General features: G+C 39.1%; 1 protein-coding gene across 4 annotated transcripts in view; it reads left to right on the forward strand.

Annotated features, from left to right (window-relative positions):
• The window catches only part of CADPS (calcium dependent secretion activator), a 567,121-nt gene that overhangs the window by 80,466 nt on the left and 464,021 nt on the right, over window positions 1-22,634 (forward strand). For all 4 annotated transcript variants that reach the window (XM_069084197.1, XM_069084192.1, XM_069084194.1 and 1 more), the window contains exon 2: window positions 22,514-22,627. In XM_069084197.1, coding sequence (XP_068940298.1) covers window positions 22,514-22,627 — 114 coding nt within the window. The remainder of the gene's footprint in view (window positions 1-22,513; window positions 22,628-22,634) is intronic.

The raw sequence follows: 22,634 nt of genomic DNA on the forward strand, positions 1-22,634 counted from the left end.
TGTGACCTTAGCAAATTCATTTCATCTCCTTAACCCTGTTTCTTTATTTCCAAAGGAGGAGATGGGATTTGGTGACCACTAAAATTCCTCATCTTAGTTCAAACCCAGCCTCAGATGCCTACTAAGCTATGTGACCCTGGGCAAGTCACTTAAACTTGTGTGTCTCAGTTTACTCATCTGCAAAATGAGCTGGAGAAGGAAATGGCAAACCACTCCAGTATCTTTGCCTAGAAAACCCCAAATGGGGTCACAAAGAGTCAGAATGGTTGAACAGCAACCCTTTCAGTTCTGAAATTCTATGAGCCAACATTTTGTTGTAAGGCCCCTTTTGGCCTTAACATTCTGTATTTACCATTCTGACTTCTAAGGCCACCTTCAAGTTGAACATCGTATGCCCTAACATTCTGTTCTAAGATAGTCCCCTTAGCTCGAGCATTCTGTGATCTAACATTCTGTGTTCCAAGGCTCTTACAGCTCCAACATCCTGTGATTTCCCTTTCTGTCTTCAGGTCTAAAATTTGGTGCTCTAACACCATGTGCTCTAAGCTCTCCCTCTCAGTTATGACATTCGGAGTTCTAACGTTCTCAATCCTAGCTCCAAAACTCAATGTTTTAACATTTAGCCTACCAAAGGCCCCCTCAACTCTCATAGTCGATGTTCTAAGGAATTCTATTCCTTCTCTAAATGCCTGATTCTAAGATCTTTGCAAGACTAATTATTCTATTGGAGGGGATGGCACCAAATTCAAACACTATTACTATATGATTTTGCTGGTCATGATAAAATAAAGTACTAGAGAGAGCAAGTGTGTGTGTGTGTGTGTGTGTGTGTTTGTGTGTGTGTGTGTGAGAGAGAGAGAGACAGAGAGACAGAGAGAGAGACAGAGAGAGACAGAGACAGAGAGAGAGAGAGAGAGAGAGAGAGAGAGAGAGAGAGAGAGAGAGAGAGAGAGAGAGAGAGAGAGAGAGAGAAACAAAGACAGAGGCAGATAGCGACTTAACATCTTACAAGTGAGAAAGTTGTGACCCAGAGGTTTGAAGTGTTTTCCTTGAGGTAACATAGTTAATAAGGGCCAAAACTATTTTTTGGATCCTCTGATTGCAAATTCATCTCTTTTCTTTCTTTCTTTCCTCCCCAGCATGGAAGTACACAACCTTTAGAACTCCTTAAGTAGTTTAGCTTGTCCTTAAATTTGCTGATTTGGCCCAGTTGTAAAATATTTATGGAGGCCATTAGAGCTGAATGGGAAATCATTTCCTGTCTGAGTTCAAGCTTGTTTGGAGCTTACCAAGTGGAGCCCAGGAACAAAAGTTCCCAATCACAGTTGATTCTGGGTAGTTACTGTCTTCAGTATTTTTGTCATACCAATATTTCATTTTCTTAGACTGTTTCCTTGTTGACAGCACCATAGCCTGTCTAATGTGGAAAAAACCTGGGACTAACAGTTTAAATTTAAGTCAAATCAATAAGCATATATTAAGCTCTTAGTGTGTCCACGGCACTGGGATACATGTTCAAGGTACAAATACAAAACTAAAACATTTCCTGTCTTCAATTACCTTCCATTCTATAGGAGTGTCCTTGCAATCTGTACACAGGTGATACAAGGCAAGTTGAGGTAGAATACAAACACCTGGGGGTTCCCAGTAGGTTTCATGCTAGAGGTAGAATCTAAGGACGATGTGGAAAGTGTGTATCACTATCAGATTCATTTCCTCAAGCAGATGAATCAGATTTAGCCTGGAAGGCTTCCCCCAAAGATAATTCCTGTGGCTCATTTTGCCACAAACAAGGCCTACTGTAATATATAACTATCTAGGCAGCTCTTTCCTAGATCTGGGACAGCTACGTGGTGCAACAGATAGAGTGCTATGCCTGGAGTCAGGAAGGCTCATCTCCCTGAGTTCAAATCTGGTCTCAGACATTTCCTAGCATGTGACTCTGGGCAAGTCACTTAACCCTGTTTGCTTTAGTTTCCTCATCTGTAAGTGAACTGGAGAAGGAAATGGCAAGCCACTCCAGTATCTTTGCCAACAAAACCCCAAATGGGGTCATAAAGAGTCCAACACAATTGAAGAACAGCAAATCTAGCATATCTACTTTGTCTCTAAACCTGACCTCTCTTCCGAGCTCTGTCTCTAAATTTCTGGCTTCCTATAGGACATCTCAATCTGGATATCCCTTTGGTAGCCTCACACTTAGTTTACTAAAACAAAGCTTTGTCTCTAAGCCTTTGCCTCCTAATTTCACTTTTGCCCTAAGCGGTACTATTCTTGGTTGAAAACTTTGGTGTTACTGTTGATTCTTCTTTCTCATCCCTGTAATGCCAAGCAAAGCCAACCCAATACAGGGGGATCTTTAAATTCCATTACTATCACAATCCCCCATATCTAATTAGTTACCAAGTCCCATAAGTTTCACCCTCTGCCATATTTCCCCCAATACTTCCTTCCTCTCTTTTCCAATATCCATCAACCGGCAAAATAAATAATAACTATATAACCAGACCTTTACAACAGCCTCTTCAAGGGTCTTCCCACCTCTAACTTTCTCTTCCAATCCATCTTCCATCCTGCTGACAGATTAATCTTCTTTCTGCATAGATCAAGTAGCAATATTCTTCTAATAAAGAATCTTAAGAGTCTCCCTATTGCCAATAGAGAACATTTTGAATTCCTTTGTCTGACATGAAGGCTTCCATAATATGGCACCTCCCCTACTTAACTGTCATATACTGCTCCCATTCTCCTTTATGCTCCAGACTATACTATCACTAATGCAAACCTACTCTGCCCTATTCTGTCTCTCATGCTGCTTCCTTCTTCTAGAATTCTTTCTTTTCCTTCATTACCTGCTGGATTCTGAATCTTGAAAACCCAACTCAAATGCTATCTCTTCCATGAAGCCTTCTCTGATCTCCTTAGGAACAACCTCGATGCCCAATACTGGTCCTCACATAGTACTAGATTTTGAGCCCATCTAATGCCCTGGCTATGTGTCATGTGATATGACATTCTCTTTGTCTCATTAGACTGTAAATTCCACAAGGAGAGGAGGCATATTACCTAAATGCTGTTTTCCCTGATTCAGTACAGTGCTCTCCATTTAGGAGTCACTTCATAAATGTTTATTTATTTGAGTTGCAGCATCTTAAAACTCAGACAGGCTTGCTGGTGTTTTCTGGTCTGAGGTCCCTGCTATCACACATACTGGGACTATATAGCATCAAGGATTGAGAGCTGGGAGGGACCTGAAAGGTCATTCAGTCCAGCCCCTCTATTGAGTAGATGAGAGAGTTGGACCCATGTGATTTACCCAAGATCATACTTGTAGTAAGTTACAATGTCTTAATTTGACCCCAGGTCTTCTGATTCCAAAGCAGAATATGAACCATACAATAAATAATAACTTACATTTTTTTTTTTTGCTTTTTGCTTTGTACCCCCAGCATCTAATAGTGTAGGTAATTAATGAATGCTTGTGGATGAATTGCTCTAGGTTTACAAAACACATTCTTCCTTCCAACCACCCTATGAGGTAGGTGTCATTTTTATTCCCATCTTATTGCTGAAGAACTGAGTCTCATCAAGTATAAGTGACTTTCCCAGGGACTCATGAGTGATGAGTTTCTGAGACAGGATTTGAACCTAGATCTTTCTTTTAGTCCCCAAGTCCGGGACTCTATTCATTATTCTGTGCTTTCCAAGTTATCTAGAATGCCTCATCATCAACCATTCAAGATAACACAGATTTAGTGAAACAAACTAGATTGGGAATGAACAGTTTGGTTATTTCTTATCTTTGCCTTTCAAAAATCATTGACCTTCAGTTTCTGGGCTAACAGTGGTTCTAAAAAATAACAATGAATATATTATATTGCAATTTTCTCGACTGAATGATCTCAGCCAGTGAGTGTCTTCTTCCAGCCTCCAATAAAGCACTCTTGTTGGCCTCGGGGATCAATTTGGTCAGCATTTTAGTCAACATAAAATTTCTCTCTATAGCTTTTATATGCAAATGATTCTCAAAATAGTGTGAAGAAGTCCATCAAACTCCCAAATTGGATGCTGGGTGTTGCTTGGTGTTTTCAAAGGAAAGCAAAATAGTTTGCGACTGGTTTCTTTCCCATTGAGAAATCAGCCCCAAGTTATAAATGAATTTCCTAATTTTGGTGATCAAGGTACCTGTTTTCCACAAATGTTTTTATTATCAGTTATAGCTTACTGCATCTTATTATTGCTGTTGTTTGTCCTTTGTTCTTGAAGAGGACCATGACATCAGGAAGGTGATGCCATGACTTGCAAGTGAATTGGATTTAAGTGAGGGATGGCTGTGCAAAGTCACCAACCTCACTTTCTCCTCTGGAGCCATCTGGGTCTAGTGGCAAGCTATAAATGAGGATGACTGGAGATGGCCCCAGATGCAGTGGGAGACCCTGGTCTTTTTTTTTTTTTAAAGCAAACGGGGTTAAGTAACTTGCTCAAGGTTACACGGCCAGTTATTATTTCTGGGTGTGGTGCTGAGTATCTGAGCCCGGGATTCGATCTCCAGGTCTTCTCAACACTGGAGCCGGTGCTCTTACTCACTGTGCTACCTGGCCGCCCGACCCTGGTCTTTTTAAGCTAATGTCTTTCTCAGCTCTCAGTTTGATTGCAGCAATGCACATTCAGTGATAACCCTACAAAATCTTAACATGTCTCTGCAGTACATAGTCCAGGTATCACCCTTGCCACCTTTCAGATGAGGAAACTATAGTTCAGAGACAGTAAGGCACTTGCCTATGGTCACATGACCAGTCATTCTCTGAGAAACCCAATTCTTCTTTGCACCATGCTGCTAGTCAAATCTTATATTCCCCACTGACAAGGGCTTCTAATATCATGATAATTAATTTTTTTATTTATTGACTAAAACAAGCATTTCCCTAGTATAGTACAATAAAAAAAGATTTCACATGAAGCTGCAAATTCGCTATGCATAACTTGCTATTCCCTTTAAATTCACAACAAAGTTATCTCATAAATTTCCCCTTTCACCCTGATTTTTCTTCCTTCCTCTTCCACCTCAGAGATAATTAAATTAAGAAATCTTCTGGGAATGAAATTCTTTATAACAAAGTTGATTTTGTTAAAACACCAAGTTTCATGAAAATGTCAAACTGGGTCATGGCTAAGTGGTAGATAGATTTCTGTTTGCTTTGTTATTTTAATGTTTAATTAAATTTTATTTTTTAGTTGAAAAACATTTATTTTTCTCTCAAGCCAACTCCTCACTTTTTTGAGAAAGAAAAGGAAAGAAAAAGGAAAAACAAAACCCTCATAATAAATAAATACCATCAAGACAAACAAATTCCCACATTGGCCATGTCCAAAAAAATGTCTCATTCTGTAGCCTGAGTCTGTCAGGAGGTTATCAGGAACATAACTATGATCAGAATCAAGTCTTTGGCCCAACATGCCAACTATATGGTGGGTGGATTAGCATCCTATGGACATACTGGTTATTTTTTTCTTCTTCCTCTTTTTTTCTCCTTTAAAATGTCTTTGCTTTATGGGCTGGTTCTCTGAGAGGAGAGCAAAGAAGGGATGCTGAGAGAAATCTGTATGTAAAATTTGATACCAAAAAAAATCAATAAAAATTTATTTTAAACAAAAACCCTCTTTCCTCCTGGCTAACCAAATTGACAACACCTGACCAAGGGTAGCCTGTTCTTTGTTCTGCCTCCCTCTCACATTTTCTCTGTGACCTTAAAAAAGGACTTTGGCTTTTGGCTTCTTCACCTGATGTGCTACCATAAGGAAATAAACCACCATTGCTGCCCTTGTTGCAGCATTTTAATTAGCGGCAGATTTTAACACTGGAAACATGCTGAGGCCCTGTAACAAGGACACATTTTTTAAAGAAAAGGAAAAAAGATTAATTGGTTAGGGGAGTTGTTCAATCAATTCCAACTCTTTCTAACCTGGAGACCATACTGTCCATGGGGTTTTCTTGGCAAAGACACTGGAGTGGTTTGCCATTTCCCTCTCCAGTGGACTAAGGCAAATAGAGGTTATATGACTTGCCCAGCATCATACAACTACTAAATGTCTGAGGCTAGATTTGAACTCAGGTCTTTCTGACTCCAGGACCAGTGCTCTATCCACTGAGCAACCTAGTTGCCTTCTAGGCAAACGGAGGTTGTGACTTGCTTAAGGTGATACAGCTAGTAAGTGTCTGAGGCTATATTTGAATTCAGATCTTCCTGACTCTGGGCCCAGTGTTCTATCCATTGAGTCATTGAGGTATTGAATTATCTTGGAATATTTTATTGAGTGAAGGATGCTATCCTGAATTTGAAGATTGTTGCAGTTTCTACATAATGAAATAACATGAAAACCCCAACTTCTTTGGGGACTTTTGGATCACATTTTGGGTTGGAATTGTTTAGAAGCTATTGCCACAACTAATTTTGCACATACTATAAGGTTCTCCAACCTTGTATAGTGAGCTTGTAGTAAGCTTGTTGAAGGTAGGGGAGTGTCCCTTTCCTCCACACCAAGGAGGCAATCTGGCAGAGTGAAAAATATCAGTGGCTCTGACATGAAAAGACTCCACTTCCTCATCCATGAAGTGAGAGGGTTGGACTGGAAGGATGCAGAGGTCCCTTAGAGTTCCAGATCTTAAGGTCAAATGGTGTTTTAGAGTAGACCCCAACACATAGTAGGTGTGCTACATAACTAATACTGGATTCCTTGATAACTTGAAGTGGAGTAATTTCCCAAAGCTGTAAAAGATGTCAGAGGGCATCTGCCTACTACCCAAGGGTCCATTAGCATCTGGCTGCTTCTCCCTTCTAAGCCAACAGTAAAAATCCTTGGAAAATCTCAAAATTACATTTTGTTCACTTTGGAGACTAGAGATTAGCAAAGAAACTGTGAGATTATTCTTATGTTAAGTGAAACATGGAAGGAAGAACCTCATGCAGAAGGTGACAAGAGATGGCAGAGACTTAACTAGGAATGTTTGTTCAGAGAACAAGCAATGAGTAGAACAGGGGAGTGGTGGTGAGTGAGTGGTGACCAAGAAGCATGACCAAGGACACAGGAAAGTTTCTACTCTGCTGAAGGGGGTGGAAATGTGTCTGGGACCATCCTTTAAGCATCCTCAGAATTTTCTTTCCTGGAAAAAGGCCCAGAGTTTCAACCTATTTACAGTTTGGGGGAAGACGGGATAGCAGTAAAAAAGGAAACTGGTTAGCCAATGAATAGCCCAATGGTATAAGCCCTGAAGAATGCAGAGAATAGTTAGTAACCTAAAAGCCAACTCAGATCTAAACATTTCTGGGGCATGGAGAGGAGGGGATGAAAGAGTCATTATACTTGCATAGCTCTTGGTTTCCAGTGGTTTTCTAGGTTGGAAGGATTAGTTGGCAATCATTGTATAGTGAACTGGCAAGCTTGTGGAATGGGGGTAGCTTGGGCAGCTAACCACCATGCAACGTACATGGCTTCTATGGGGAAAATTCATTGGGACATCCAGCTGAATTTTGAATGACCTTGGAACCAGAGCCACTTCAAAGTGGGGGACTGGGTGTGCAGTCCTCTATACCCATTAATCATTTAGAAAATGGTGACTGAGTGCATTGTAGCACACTCTGTGTATTAGAAGTGAATAATGATGAGATTTTTTTTCCCCATAGAAGAGGCTCAATCATAGCTCCAGGATTGAATTAAATCAGACCATATTATAAAATTTGTAATCAAGGATTGAAAACTAAAATTATGTATATTGAACAAAGGCTACTGAGTGATGGCTAGACCCATCTTAAAAATACCAATGAAACAAACTAGAAGTTTAGGGCAGTTGTTTTAAGGCCCCTCAGAAATATTTGAAAGATTTTCTCTTCTTTGCATGCAAAGGTTAATTTGTGTCTCTCAGCCCTAGGAGAGTGGCTTACACTCCATAGGAGTAAGATGGTAGGAACAATTCCAGTAAACAAGTCACTGGATTGGATGCACACTGGCAACCCTATTATTTAGAGAGATAATGTCTAGTGGGACAGTTTCCATAGCAACCAACCATGCTGTAGTAATTTTCCCACCTTAGTGCAAGCAGTTAAGAGGGAAAGCAAATGGATTAACATTGTAGCATTTACATTTTTTAAAAGAGTAACCTTGGGCCTGCTTCCTCATTCGTGACAGTAGGGCCTTATACATGAGTGAGCTACAGTCCTGAATCTGGATTTTGCTTTTAATGGCAATGGAGATGGGGAGTAACTTTCCATGATCCATTGACTTCCCATTATTCCCATGGTGAAGTCTGTGCTAACTTCAACTCTATTTCTGGTTCTCATTAGGTAGAGAGAACCCATTGGAGGCAGTCACTAACATTTAACAAGCCCAGTTTGAAAGGAAGGCAAAAAAAAACTAAAGCTGTGCCTGTAAGTTAATTCAAGCTACTTTAATTAGAAAATCATGATTTTTCAAAGATTTGATTTTTGTACACATTAAAAGAGGAAACCCGGTGGGAAAAATTCTAAATGGTGTATGTATTGTTTCCTTCCAGTAGAAGCAATCCATCAATCAACAAGCATTTAGTAAATGCCTACTACTGGCCAGGCACTGAGCTTGGGACCTGCAATTTGAAAACAAAATATAAGAAGGCAGAATTTAAACTCCTCAAGGGCCAGGATTGTTTTGTCTTTATAGCCCAGATACCTAGAAGTACCTGGCACATAGAAGGTGCTTAATAAGGGCTCATTTAAGTGAATCAACTCTTCACTCTGGGCAGTCTGGCTCATTTTAGAGAATTATCATATTTGGGGAAACCTTCAGAAACTTCTTACCCTGTAATTAATAAAATTTCCAAAATAATTTCTAGAAATACTGATATTTATATCTTACTCTAAAGTTTGCAAAGGATGTTATCCTCTCCTATGAGCTTCCCACTCATCCCTAGAATAGGCTGTCATAGTTACTTCCCTCCATTTTACAGATGTGAAGACTGAGACTCATTGAGGGTAGGCAACTTGCTTAGTTAGTAAGTGATGCTCTGCCAACTTGACCACAGTGTCTCAAAAGAGAGGTCTGTGACTCTTAGTACTCAGTTTGGGGATCTCTTCAGAGACACGCTGATAGGGCTTTGAACCCCACCATTACAATTACAAAATGAAGACCAGCCACTATATGGACATAGCTGGTTATTCATTTCCCCCCAAAATAACAGAACATCAGATCCCCAGTGGTCCTGATATACCCTACACTCTTCTAGGGAAGAGATTTGTTTCTCAAACTTTACCTGTTCCATCTCTTGACTACAACTACTCTACTACTACGGCTGCTGCTGCTAATAATAACAATAGTGACAATAATAATAATGATATGCAATGTAATATTTTGTTATTGTTCAGTTGTTTCGGTCATCATCCAACTCTTTATAACCCCATTTGGGGTTTTCTTGGAAGAGATAATGAAGTCTTTTTCTATTTCCTTCTCCAGTTCATTTTATAGATGAGCAAACTGAAACAAACAGGGTTAAGTGACTTGCCCAAGGTCACATAGCTAGTAAGGTTCTGGGACCAGATTAGAACTCAGGAAGATGAGTCTCCCTGACTCCAGACCAGTCACTCTATCCACTGCACCACATATCTGCCCCAGGTAACATTTATAAAGTGCTTAGTTCTTTAAAATTAATATTTTATTTGATCCTTATAACAATCTTGAGAGGTAGGTGTTATTATTAACCCCATTTTAATGATGAGGAAACAAAGGCATTAAGGCACTGAGATATTAAGTGACTTGCCCAGGGTCACACAGATAGTAAATGTCTGAGGCCAGATTTGAACTCAGGTCTATCCTGACTGCAGGCCTGGCACTCTGTCCACAGAGTCACCTTAAAACATGTACTCTGTAGTCTATTACCAGTCCTCCCCCACCCCCAATCCCACTCCCCAGCTCTGTGTGGTTGCAATGTACAGCTTTTGAAAATCACCAAGATCTACATAAAGAAGGCCTATCCCTACTCTCTCCTTCCCTATTCCCAACACTTGACACCCACTCTTTAATCATCTAAATATCCAATGACATTATTTAAAGAACCCCCTTTCCTAACACATCCTTTTCCCAAATGATGTCACCTTGCCTCCCATGGGCCTCTGTTTCCTCAATTGTGAAATGACGTGGTTGGACTAGCTGACCTCTGGAATCTCTTTCAGCTTTCCCACTAAGATCTTATGACTCTGGGCAACTTGTACAGCCTCCTTGGACCTCATTTTCTTCATATACTAGATGAGGTGATCTCTTAGCTGCCATTCATCTTTAGACCTGTGAACAATCTCATGAACCTGTAAGCCTCCCCCTTCCCCCCAACAAAACTCCCTCCCTTCCCCCCACATCCTATGTTTCTTTGGAGTTACTGCAATTCTGTTTTGCTTGTAGAGTACAGCACTTTCTTTGATGTGGGCATGCCATGCCAGGCCATACTGTGCCAATGTCTCCCATGTCTCACACTTGATTTAAAAAAAGACTATTGCTTTGCCATAAGGGATAGCTCTTTGAGTGGGAGAAAGGGAAATTATATATTATGAAGTCAAGGTTATGCAAAAACAAAAAATGTCAATAAGTTTTTTAAAGGAAGAGAAAATCTATTACCTACTGAATTTTAGTGTCAGCAAGGGAATGGTGACTTGTTTCTGAATCTAAGATCTGCAAGCCAAAATCCACTCTATGTAACAGTCCACAGACTGATGTCTTGTATTCTACAAGCCCAATATATCATTACTGAGATGACTAATCGTTTTGGGGAGAGGAGCTGAGGGAGATGGTGTAACAATGTCAGTGAACCATTCTCCCTGACACACCATCTTTCTTTCTAGTGTGGGTGTCTGGAAATAGATGCAGGTTTTCAATTTGAATTTTCTACCAAACTGATGCCCCACTGCCCCAGAAGAATAATAGGGTAAATGTCAATCATTTTAAAGTTTTTAAACTTCTTCTTGGAAAGACATTTATTAAAGTGACCCTCCCCTCCACTCCCAAACTAATTTATTATTCAGTAGAATATCCTTTGGGCAAGGTCTTCTATTAGGTACTAGGAGGATGGAATCAAAACAAACAAACAAATAGTCCTTGACCTCAGGGGGTTTATATTCTAATGGGGGGGGGGGAAGGAATACAACATTTACCCTTAATGAATGAACCTCAATGCTTAAAAAGAGACCTTTTGACTTCATTTCTCCATTAGACAACTTTTTGAGTTGTCTCAATCTAAAAACCCTGTTAAGATTATTTACAGGCAGAGATAACTCATAGTAAGAAAAAAATATCATTTCCCTTCTTCAGCTTCTTTTGCCAGTTGCTTGAACCAAAACTTGGTGCTTGAGCCAAAGCTTGGTGCTTGAGCACCAAAATACACCCATTGCAAGGAGGATTTGCTTTTGCATCAGTTACTGGGCAAAATTGCCAGTTTCCCATTGAGAAATTCCTCACTATTCCTAGGTATTCTGTCTCTGGGGAGCTGAGACTACTGTAAGCAGCTCTAGGCAGACCAAAGATGAAGTTCTCTTTTCAGACTTGCACCCCACATTTTTGGGGAAATGAAGGCAACGTGGTAAAGAGCCTGCCGTTAATGCCCCATGAAGATTGATGGAAGGTACTGGGGATGCTGAGCCCAGAGAAGAGAAGATAGTGGCAAATGATAGCTTTGTACAAGCATGTAAAGTATTCTGTCTTGAGGAAGAGATGAGACTTGTTCTGTCTTGCTCCAAAGGACAGGATCAGGAAGAATAGGTGGAATTTGTGGAAGAACCAAGTTTAGGCCTAAAATAAGAGGGCCAAACCTCCTTCCCAAACCTCCTCCTTTCTACCAGTAGAATGGCCTGCCTCAGATGTTGGTGGGTACCCTGTCCTCAGAAGTCTCCAGGAAGAGTCTGGATGACCACTTGTTGGACCACTTTAAGGGGAATCTTCTTTAAATATGATTTGGGATAGATTGGCCTGCCAAGCTCTGACATTCTGTGAATATAGAGGCAGTTTCTAAGTAAAGATCCCCTCTTAAAGAAAAAAAAAAAGGCCTTGTGGTAGATATTGCATTACTCTTTTAAGGAAATAGTGATCACATGTGTTGGGAGATTAAGAAGCAAACTGTTTTGCCTAAAAATCTGCCTCTTCAGTGTCTGCAATGGCTCATTGCTATTTGCTACACTTCATGAAATTCTATTGCGTAGCTATTGTCCACAAAGATGTCAACCCCAAAACCTTATACAATGCAAATATTGCTTGGAGGGTTAATGATTTACCAGTAATTCACATGGCAAAGTGAAGTGGGATTTCATTCAGACTCATTTCCCAATATGCACTTTCCCTCTCTCCTACTCAAAGAGCTATCCCTTATAGCAAAGAAATAGTCTTTTTTTAATCAAGTGTGAGACATGGGAGACGTTGGCACAGGACTGCCCAACATGGTGTGCCCACATAAAAGAAAGTAATGTGCTCTATGAGCAAAGCAGAATTGCAGTAGCTCAACAGAAACATGGGATGGGACTATTTATAGACATCTCCACACCAAATGTTCATATGGACTATTTGTGCCCAACTTAAGGTAGAGTTTTCCAAGCTTGTATAGATCCTATTAGCCACAGTCAAACACACTGTACTTTGACGACAACATAGTGATGTCATTTTGGCCCTTTTCAAGAAAAAAGGGCAGCAGCGATAGCAAAGAAGAAAAAGGGAGGAGGATTTTTTAAAAATCAGGAAAACGTGCCAAAGAATCATTGAAGTGTGACATTGTACACAAAGATCTCAACCCATAACACCCCATTTGCAAAGAAGGGAAAGAAATGCATTTTCTGATCTCTTCTTCTAGGGCTAGCTGAGTCAATGCATGTACATATGTTTATGTGTACATGTATATGTACATTCTGGAAAATAAATTGACATTATACTAAAGAAAAGTGACTAATATGCCCATATTAATTGTTCCATAGAGACCAGAGAAAGGAGTCTACACCTCACATGTTCACCAGTTTTGTATTAGGATAGCTATCTAGCTATCTTTCCATATTCCCTCCAATATTGACCATTCCTCTATTTTGTCGTCTTTGCCAATTTGCTCGGTGTGAGGTAAAACCTCAGAGTTATTTTGATTTGTATTTCTCATATTATTAATAGTGATTTGAAGTAGTCTTTAAAGGGTCTATTAAGAGTTTACCATTTTTGAAGACGGTTCTTATCCTTTGAACCTGGCCAATTTCCAAAAAGAAGGAAAAATGATAGAATCTATGCACTATAGGTTAGTGAACTTAACTTCTCTTACTGGTACAATTGATTACAGAGGGGTCCTCTGAATCCACCCAGTCCAACCACTTTATTTTATAGAAAAGGAAACTGAGGCTCGGAATTTTAAGGGGTCATATTTAAAATATACTTTCCAAACTTTAAAGCATACTCTAAATGTTAGCTATTATTATGGGAAAGAGAAACAATGGGTGACCTGAAAGCAATCACCATGTGCTCTCTGGTTTTCTTTTTGGTACCTGCAGTAAAATTTCAATGAGGAAAGTCTTGGATATTCAACAGCTATTTAAATTTCAGTGGTTTAATTCATTTGGAGATCCCCTGGGAAGCCTATTTTCCAAAATTATTTCCACAAAATAATTGCTAATCTTGATATTTATATGATATTTATAAATATGCTACTTAGCAATGCACCCTTAAAGTAATAAAGGTTGTATCCATTCAAAGTGTTTCTGTATCCTACAAGACTCTGTTTATTTTCCATAGATGCCATTCAAGTTCAAATTCAACAAACACTTATCAAATACCTGCTATGAGCAGCAGCACATCTGTAAACTGAAGATGAGGGAGTAGGGGGTATCTAAGTTCAGGATCATGGGGAATACCATGGCAACAAGCACCAATATAGCAGCAAAAGGGATGTTAGTAAATTGATGGAAAAGATAAGTAAAAGGGAAATTACATTTCTAACAGCAGGGGGATGGTCCCCGATAATATTCCTGCAGAGCAGGCCAGCTGGATGGGGAACTCCCAGCATCACAGGCTTGATCAGTATAGAAGCCTGACTGAGCTAGGTCAGAGCAGTAGGTTTTATCTGAAATTGAGTGTTCTGCCTGGGAACCAGCTCAACAATTAGGTTTTATACAGGAGTAAGCACTTGGGCATTATACAACACAGAGGGACAGAAAATGCCACTGGGGCAGGGAAGGCTTCAGGCAGAGGTCACTACATGTTCAAAACCAAGAAAGCCCCTTTGTTCTTCTGGTTTTACATAAATACTCTTCAGAAGAATTCCCTTTCTAGTAAAAAAAATAAAGCCTGTCAATCAGTACTTCATCAAGGATTTATTATGAAGTTACTATGGGACAGGCATTGTGCTGAGTACTGAAGATACAAAGACACAAATAAAACAGTCCCTACCATTAGAGAGTTAACATTCTACACTGATATTTGATGTGTGAATATTCCTAGCTGTCTATGTGATTATTTAGTAGTAAGAACATTAAAATATTGAGAAAAACTTTCCTTGATGTTAAATTAAGTTTCTGTGAGCCACGGGTCGATAACAAGGTGAGAGAGAAAAGGCAGAAAGACTCATAAGAGAATTTGACAATCACAGATTCATTTAGTTTCTCTTCTTTTCATCTTCTAAGGATAGCAATCAGCTGATTACAAATCTCTAGAAGTTGGAAACATCCCCAGAATCATGTCTTTATAACTACAAAACAGTATGCTGTGGTAAAGAGAAAGTAATAAAGATCTTCTATCAAAAAATAAATAAATAAAACTATCTACCCTTCTATCTAAATAACAGTAATAGCTAAAAAAAGAAGGGACAAAAAGAGGTTGGCATCATGTGATTTAAGAAGACTCAAGTGATTATACATTCATGAAAGCCTTATTACAGGCATGGCATTGCAAAAGCAGATATTAGTTTTCCAATTGTAGAAAATGTTAAGAGGAGGGGGAGAGGGGCAGCCAGGTGGCTCAGAGAGTAAGAGCACTGGCTCCAATGTTGGGATGACCTGGGGATTGAATCTGGGCTCTGACACTTAGCACCACACCCAGAAATAACTGGCCATGTAACCTTAAGCAAGTTACTTAACCCCGATTGCTCAAAAAAAAAAAAAAAGAAATTGTTTTTGGGGCGGCCAGGTGGCTCAGCGAGTAAGAGCACTGGCTCCAGTGTCAGGATAACCTGGGGATCAAATCTGGGCTCAGATACTTAGCACCACACCCAGAAATAACTGGCCATGTAACCCTGAGCAAGTTACTTAACCCTGATTGCTTAAAAAAAAAGAGAGGAGGGGGGAAACATCTTCCAAAAGAAACCCCAACTATATTTCTTCTAGTTTACTCCTAGAATCCTTAACTTCACATGGGATGCTACCAAGCAACATGAGCTACATGGCAGAGTTCACATAACTTCTTTCTTAAAAGAAAAATGTTTTCTCTGATAAATGTAAAGGTAGTAATTATTAAGCCAACACCTCAGAAATGTCACTGACATCACACTTGAGAGGGAAAAAAAGTAATTTCAACAGGCAGAAAGTCTGTATAGATAAACAGAGGTCATGACAATATCTATAAAATCCAGTGGGCAGGCATTCCCACCATACGTGTCTGAGCTCTCTCAGAGGATTTCTATGATTTCCTGCATTTACTTTGAGACTAGCTTATGGAGCTTTCTTTCTTCACCAAAATCTTCATACCTTTCTGGGGAGCACCTGTGGGTGGTTGATGCAATCAGACCTTTATTAATAAATCTAGTGCTTGCCCTGGTGTTTTTGGCATACTGTTCATTTCAGGATCAACCTCAGTTTACATTCCTGTGATTTTGGTGCTTAGAGAAGCCAGCTAATGAGTCAGAATTTTGCTTTGTGTATATTGTGTGTATGTGTTCATGTGTGAGGGAGACGCAGACAGAAGAAGGGAAGTAAGAATAAAGAGTGAGACAGAGGTAGAGAAAGAAAAAGAGACAGTGAGACAAGAGATGCACAGACAGATGTGAAGTTAACTGAGTCACAACTTATTCTCTTCCTCAGAGAAGCCTGGTCCCAGAAATTTCCCTTCTCATATTAACTTCTCTTTGTAGGGAACCACTTTCACTTCCTTGATACATGCTAACCTTTGTCCCTAGTGATTTGATACCATGAAGTATCTGTCTCCTCTGCACATTACCTGTACCTAGAGAAATACTTCCCCTTCCCTACGTCCTTGAGCAGTGGAAGGGAGAGAAGGGCATACTGTCTGGTAGTGTCCAATCTTAACTAATTATTCTCACTAATTACATCAGGTTCTAAATGCAATTTTCTGTGCTGTAGAAGGAGTACAAGAGTTTCCAGCTCCTTTTCAATGTTTTCCCCTGAGACAAAGCCCCCATTGCTCTGTCCTGGTTCTGGTTTTGTATATCTGATCATCTAAATTATTATTCTTATGGGAAACCATAGTTTGATAGTCTCCCTTGAAGCTCCCTATTAACCATCTCCCATTCCTGACACATAATGATTATGATGTCTTCATACACTTGGTAGACATATCTGCAATTGGCATGACAATATTAAAATGCAAAATAATTTTCATGAAAACTTCTGGCTACAATTTTTGAAGTTCTTCATTGTTGGATCTTCTAGAGTTGACTTACAGGGAGCATTCAAATTAATTTTCAATGATAAGTTCATTATCAAATTTTCCAATACACAATGTGATATTGAACTCCAATTTGTGATTTAATGCATAAAAGCACTGAGTTTTAGAGTTGGAAGCTACCTCAGAGATCATTTAGTCCAGGGATTGGGAACCTGCAGCCTCAGGGCCACATGTGACCTTCTAAATCCTTGGGCACAGCCTTTTGACTGAGTCCAAGTTTTATAGAACAAATTCTTTTATTAAAGGGATTTGTTCTGTGAAGTTTGGATTCAGTCAAAGGACCACACTTGAAGGCCCATAGGGCCACAGGTTCCCTGATCTAGTCCAACTTCTTTGTCTAACAGATAAGTAAACTAAGTCTCAGAGAAATGTAACTTCTTCAAGGTCTCACTAGAAGTTAGTGATGTATCCCAAACTAGAACCTAGATCTCTCTTAACTTGGGAGTTAAGTTAAGGGAGGTTTGGGTTTTTACACTGTCAGTTTTTCTCAATTCAAAGAATTAAAGGTTTGAGGTAATGAGAAGAAAGAATAAGAGAATAAAAATAATCTGTTCATGAGTGAGATGTCATCAAGATTGAGAAGGGGGGAGTGAACAACTATAATATGAGAACAAGAAGGAAAAATAAAGAAAGGGAAAACATTGATATAAGGTCAGGTTTCTTAACTTCTTTTGTGCTAAAGACTCCTTTGGGAATTTGGTGAAGCCTATGGGCCCTCCCCAGAAGAACTTCTTTCTTTCCTAAATTGAAGGAAATGCTAGTTTTTCACTAGAGATTAGGGAAAACAAATTTTTTTTTCTTTTTGCTATCCAAGTTCATAGTTTCCTCTAAATCCATCTATAGATATTAGGATAAGAACCTCTGGCATAAGAAAATTTGGTCAAAGCCTACCCCTTTCATGTTCAAAATACTGGAAGGACATCCCACATCCAAATAAAACATAGAGCTCTTTGGGGACTTTTCCTTTCTGAACATCACAGAATCTCAGAGGTGACAGGGACCATGGATAGCAGCTCATCCAAGCCATACCTGCAGAACACATTTGTAAGTTGTGTGACTCTGGGCAATTCAGTTGGAGCCTTAGTTTCCTCACTTGTAAAAGGGGAGGGTTGAACTTGATGACATTTTAAGGTCCATTTCAGCTCTAAATCTATAGTCTTGTAATCTGTCCAACAATTTGCCAACCATCTAACTTTTGCCTGAAGATCTTTCATGAAGAGGAACTCACTGCTTCTTTTGGTAGGCCATTCTACTTTGGAAGTCCGTAATTATTAGAAAATTTTATTTTTTACCCCTTGTATAAAGTCTAAAATTGCCTTTGCAATATGCATCAACTATTTGGGATGATGTATGAGTGAGGGAAAATAATCTTTCAGTGTCCTCTTAGCCAAGTGCTTTGATTTGACTTCATCAGATTATGGGATTATAAATAGAGAGATAAAAGAGACTTTACAGTCATCCAGTCCAACTGCCTCATTTACACACAAGGAAACTAGGGCCAGAGTGGTTAGGCAACTCTCCCAGAGTCACACAGGTAACACAGCTAGAATCTTAATCCAGGGCCTTTCACTCCAAATGAGAGACTGTTGAAGAAGGTGAAAAAATGAAGGGGGGAGCAGAATAGAACAGTCTATTTCCACACAAATATAGGAACAGTGCCCACACTAAGTAGGCACTTAACATATATTTTTGGAAAAGAAAATTAATAAATAAATGTATGACCTTTAAGGGACAGAGAAAAATAGACAAGAAAACCATTATTTTCTAATTGCCCAAACCTCCAAATATTGTTTTTCTTTTTAAAGAGAGTTCTAAGAATAAATCCAGGTAATCCTGATGCCTATTTGCCCTACTCAAACTAGAATTACCTATTTATTTACATTAGTCATAAATTCTCTAAAAGATTTTTTTCCTCCCTCAAGCCATAGAAATAAAATATCTTCCCTGTAATATGTTATGTAAATATATAAAAAATACTGAAAGTGAGAAGAATGTTATGTAAAGAAATGGAAATGAGAAGAAAATATTTTGTTAAAATGATGCGAGTCCTAATTTATCAGTTGCAAGAGTTTCTTACAGAAGGAGAAGACTCAGATTTGGTGGTACAAAGAGATGTCAGTTTCTTGATTAATATAATAGATAAAAAGATATGAATAGCTTTGGATGGCTTTACAGAAATATAATTGTGTACTTTTTACTCATCTCTTGAGGCCAATTGAAGGCTCTTAAATCACTTGTTTATTTTAATCAATTTTTCAAAATTGGAAGGAATAGTGTGAAATTTGGAGTTAGTTTTTTTTTTCTTCAAATAAACCTCCTGAATTTGTCTTATGGAGGACATGCATGGGCACCCATGTGGAAGGTTTATGGGTTGCTAGAAAATATGTGAAACCCAACCAAAACAAATCACTGTTATAATCAGGATATGAAGGCTCTCTCTTATAGATAAGGTTCAACAGATTGAAATAAATATCTAGAGACATAATGTTCTGGATTGCACAAGGTTTTTGTTGTCTCTGTCTGGGCAAAGTCAGTGAAATCAACAAGTACCTATTAAGCATTTACTATTTGCCAGCCACTGCATTAAGTTCTGGTAATACAAATGCAAACCCCCCCAAAAATGGAGATACTGATGTAGAACTTCATCAAGTTGGAAAGGAAATGACCCCAGTCTTCAAGTACATTTCTCACTCAGAAAGGTCTGTTCGGCAGTGCAAGGTGATCCCATTGGCCAAAATCCATCAGTATTACTCACAGTTCAGGAGTTTCTATAATTACTGTCCTCTGGTTTCTTATCTCTCAGGCCAGAATTTCAGTGCTTAATAAATGTTGATTGGATTGGATTGTATCATCCATTCTTTTTTTTTTTTAATGATTTGTGGTTAAAACCCTCAGAAAATAGAAATCAACTGACCTTGCTGGAACTTAATAGCTCCCTAAGCATAGACTAAACAGTTTGGTGAAATATTGACTCAGGTTCAGATTAAAAACCCAAATAACCAACATCTGTCCTAAGACTTAAATTTCCACCATTAGAGATTCAGTATTTGTGTTAATCACTGTCCTTTTACCATGGTTTTCTTTTAAAAGGCTGATTGACATTCCCTAAGAATGACTACTGGCTCATTCTTATGAATGGCTTTCAGATACATTGTCTCTTCAAGGACTGCTTAGGATACTAGATACTTTGGAGTGAAAAGAAAAGGGAAAGATATTAGTTATAAGTGACAAAAGAATATTAAGGTTTGCAAAGTGCTTTACAAATAATTCAATAACAAGTGCTATAGTTATCATTATCTCAGTTTTGCAACTGAAAAAACTGAGACTGTGAAAGGTTAAGTGACTTGCCCAGGGTCACAGAGATAGTTATAATCTAAAAGCAGTATGTGAGCCCTAGTCTTTCTGACTCCATCTGACTCCGAGGCTAAAACACCCTGCATTATACTGGTAAGGAAAGGACAATGAAGGTAAATTTAGATTGTACTTTCGGGAGAAGAATTTGTGATATATGGTTTTCCATTCATCTTTTTTGAGTGATACATTAACAGTGAATTTTGTGTTTAAACACTTCTTTTGAATTCTGCAGCATCCTAGAAACATGGACTCATAAACTCTAAGGAATATACTCATCTATCATGCAGTGCATAGTTTCAAAACTTTGGAAGTGAGGTAAACAGAACCACAAATCCTTAAAATCAACAAAAAAAAAATACTCAGTTCAACTCAATAAATATCCATTACGCACCTGTACCATGGAACACACCTGTATTTGGCTCTGGGAACATATAGGTTAAATGCATCTAGGCCCTGTCCCCACTGAATTTATAATCTAATAGGGTTGTGGCTTATACATAAATAAATATGACATGAGGTAGACAGGGATAAGGCTAAAGGACCATGGGAGAGAATGCTATAAGAAATATGGTGGAAGGAATACTCATAACAGGGAGAATCAAAGGAAGCTTCCTGGAAAAGGTGGTTCCTGTTTTATGTTCTGAAGAAAGGAAGGGATTTCAATAGACCTTAGAGATGTGGAGGGAGTATTTACAAACTAAATTTATAGAAACAAGAGAGGAGAAGATATGATCAGGGAATACCTAGTTATCCAGCTTTGCTGAAATAAAGAAGTCATTTAATGAGTGGAGAGAAATACGGTTGGAAGGGAGGCTGCCGTGACATGGGCTTTAAATGTCAGGTTAAGGAGTTTGTATCTTAACCTATGAGCAGTAGGGAGCCATTGAAGGTTTTTGAGGAGGGAATTGATATAGCTATATCTGTGTCTCAGGATGCTTATTTTTGAAGGCGTGTGAAGAATGGATTGGGGAAGGCAGACCCTGGGAAAAGATGAGCACAGTAGTCTGAATGAAAAGTGATGAAGATATAAATTCAAGGGGTGTTTGTTCATTGTGTAGTATGGTAGATAGAGCACTGGACTTGATATCAAGGAGATGTGAATTAAAACCCTGCCTCTGATGCCTCAATGATTTGCATAAGAGAATGGGATAGATATAAGAGAGGTAGGATCAGTGGTTATGGAAATGGAATGGGCAAAACTTGAAAACTGATCACAGGGGTATGGGAACAGGATTGGAAGAGTTGAGACCTAAAGACAATTGAGAACTTTTCAACCTGAGTTACTGGAAGAATAACAATTCTTGCAATAAATACATAAAGGTGAGACGAGAGGAAAGGGGGTGTGTGTGTGTGTGTGTGTTTAGATGTTAACTTGAGGTTTGTACTTGAAGAGTTCAAGATCCCAGTGTAACATCCAATTGGAGATATCCCACAGGGCTATTGGAAATCTGGGACTCAAACTTCTGCTAACAACATGAGATAGATAGGGAAAGGAATAAGTATTTATATATATATATATATATAGCCCACCTAATGCTAGGCAGTATACTAGCACTTTACAAATATTTTCTCATTTGATCCCCACAACAACCCTTATGAGGTAAATGCTATTATCTTTATTTTCCAGTTTAGGCAAGTGAGGCAAACAGGTTAAGTGACTTCCCCCTGATCACATAGTTAGTATCTGAGGCAGGATTTGAACTCAGATCCTCTTAAATCTAGACCTATCCCTCTATACAACACACCACTAGCTACTTTAGATGACTAGATGGATAGATGGATGGATGGATGGACACATGGAAGGAAGACACATACTTTACATAGTTCTAAGCTCTCTGTCATCTCTATATTAGAGGTAGAAGTACTTGGGGAGGTGTGTGTGTGTGTGTGTGTGTGCATGTGATTAGCAACAAAGTGGTAGAATACTTACAAGCATAAATGAATAAGTACAGTATTACTGTGGAGGGTAGTGAGGTCCCCATCACTAGAAGTCTTCTAGCAAAGCCTGGATGGTCACTTGTTAAAGATATGTTTCAGGGGTGGCTGGGGGGGCGCAGTGAGTAAAACACCAGCCCCAGAGTCAGGAGGACCTGGGTTCACATCTGGCCTCAGACACAACACACACACACACACACACACACACACACACACACACACACAACCTAGCTGTGTAACCTTGGGCAAGTTACTTAACCCCAATTGCCCTCCAAAAGGCAAAAAAAAAAAAAAAAGATAAGTTTCATGCCTTTGGTAGGGTTTGGACTAGATACCCTTTGAGGTCACTTATGTCTAAAATACTGTGATTTATCCTTGCTGAAATTCAATGCAGATATAACTATGAAGAACTTTAGCTCCTCTATCCTTAGGATGTTCATGAGCCATTGTCCCTACCAAGGAGATAAGTAGAACCTTCCAGACTGAAGACAGAAAATCTTAGTTCTTGAACCCTATTCATTCTTCTCTAGAAGTTCTAATTAGTGCTTCTGTCTGTCTTCTTTGAAATGTTTTCCAGATCAGCAAACAGCAGCTACAAACAGTCAAAGACCGTTTCCAGGCCTTCCTCAATGGAGAGACTCAGATTGTGGCTGATGAAGCCTTCATGAATGCTGTTCAGAGTTACTATGAGGTAAGAC

Source organism: Petaurus breviceps, unplaced genomic scaffold, assembly GCF_028583685.1.
Source record: "Petaurus breviceps papuanus isolate PSGF00001 unplaced genomic scaffold, PetGlider_PUasm1.0 174, whole genome shotgun sequence".
NCBI classification, from domain to species: Eukaryota; Metazoa; Chordata; class Mammalia; order Diprotodontia; family Petauridae; genus Petaurus; species Petaurus breviceps.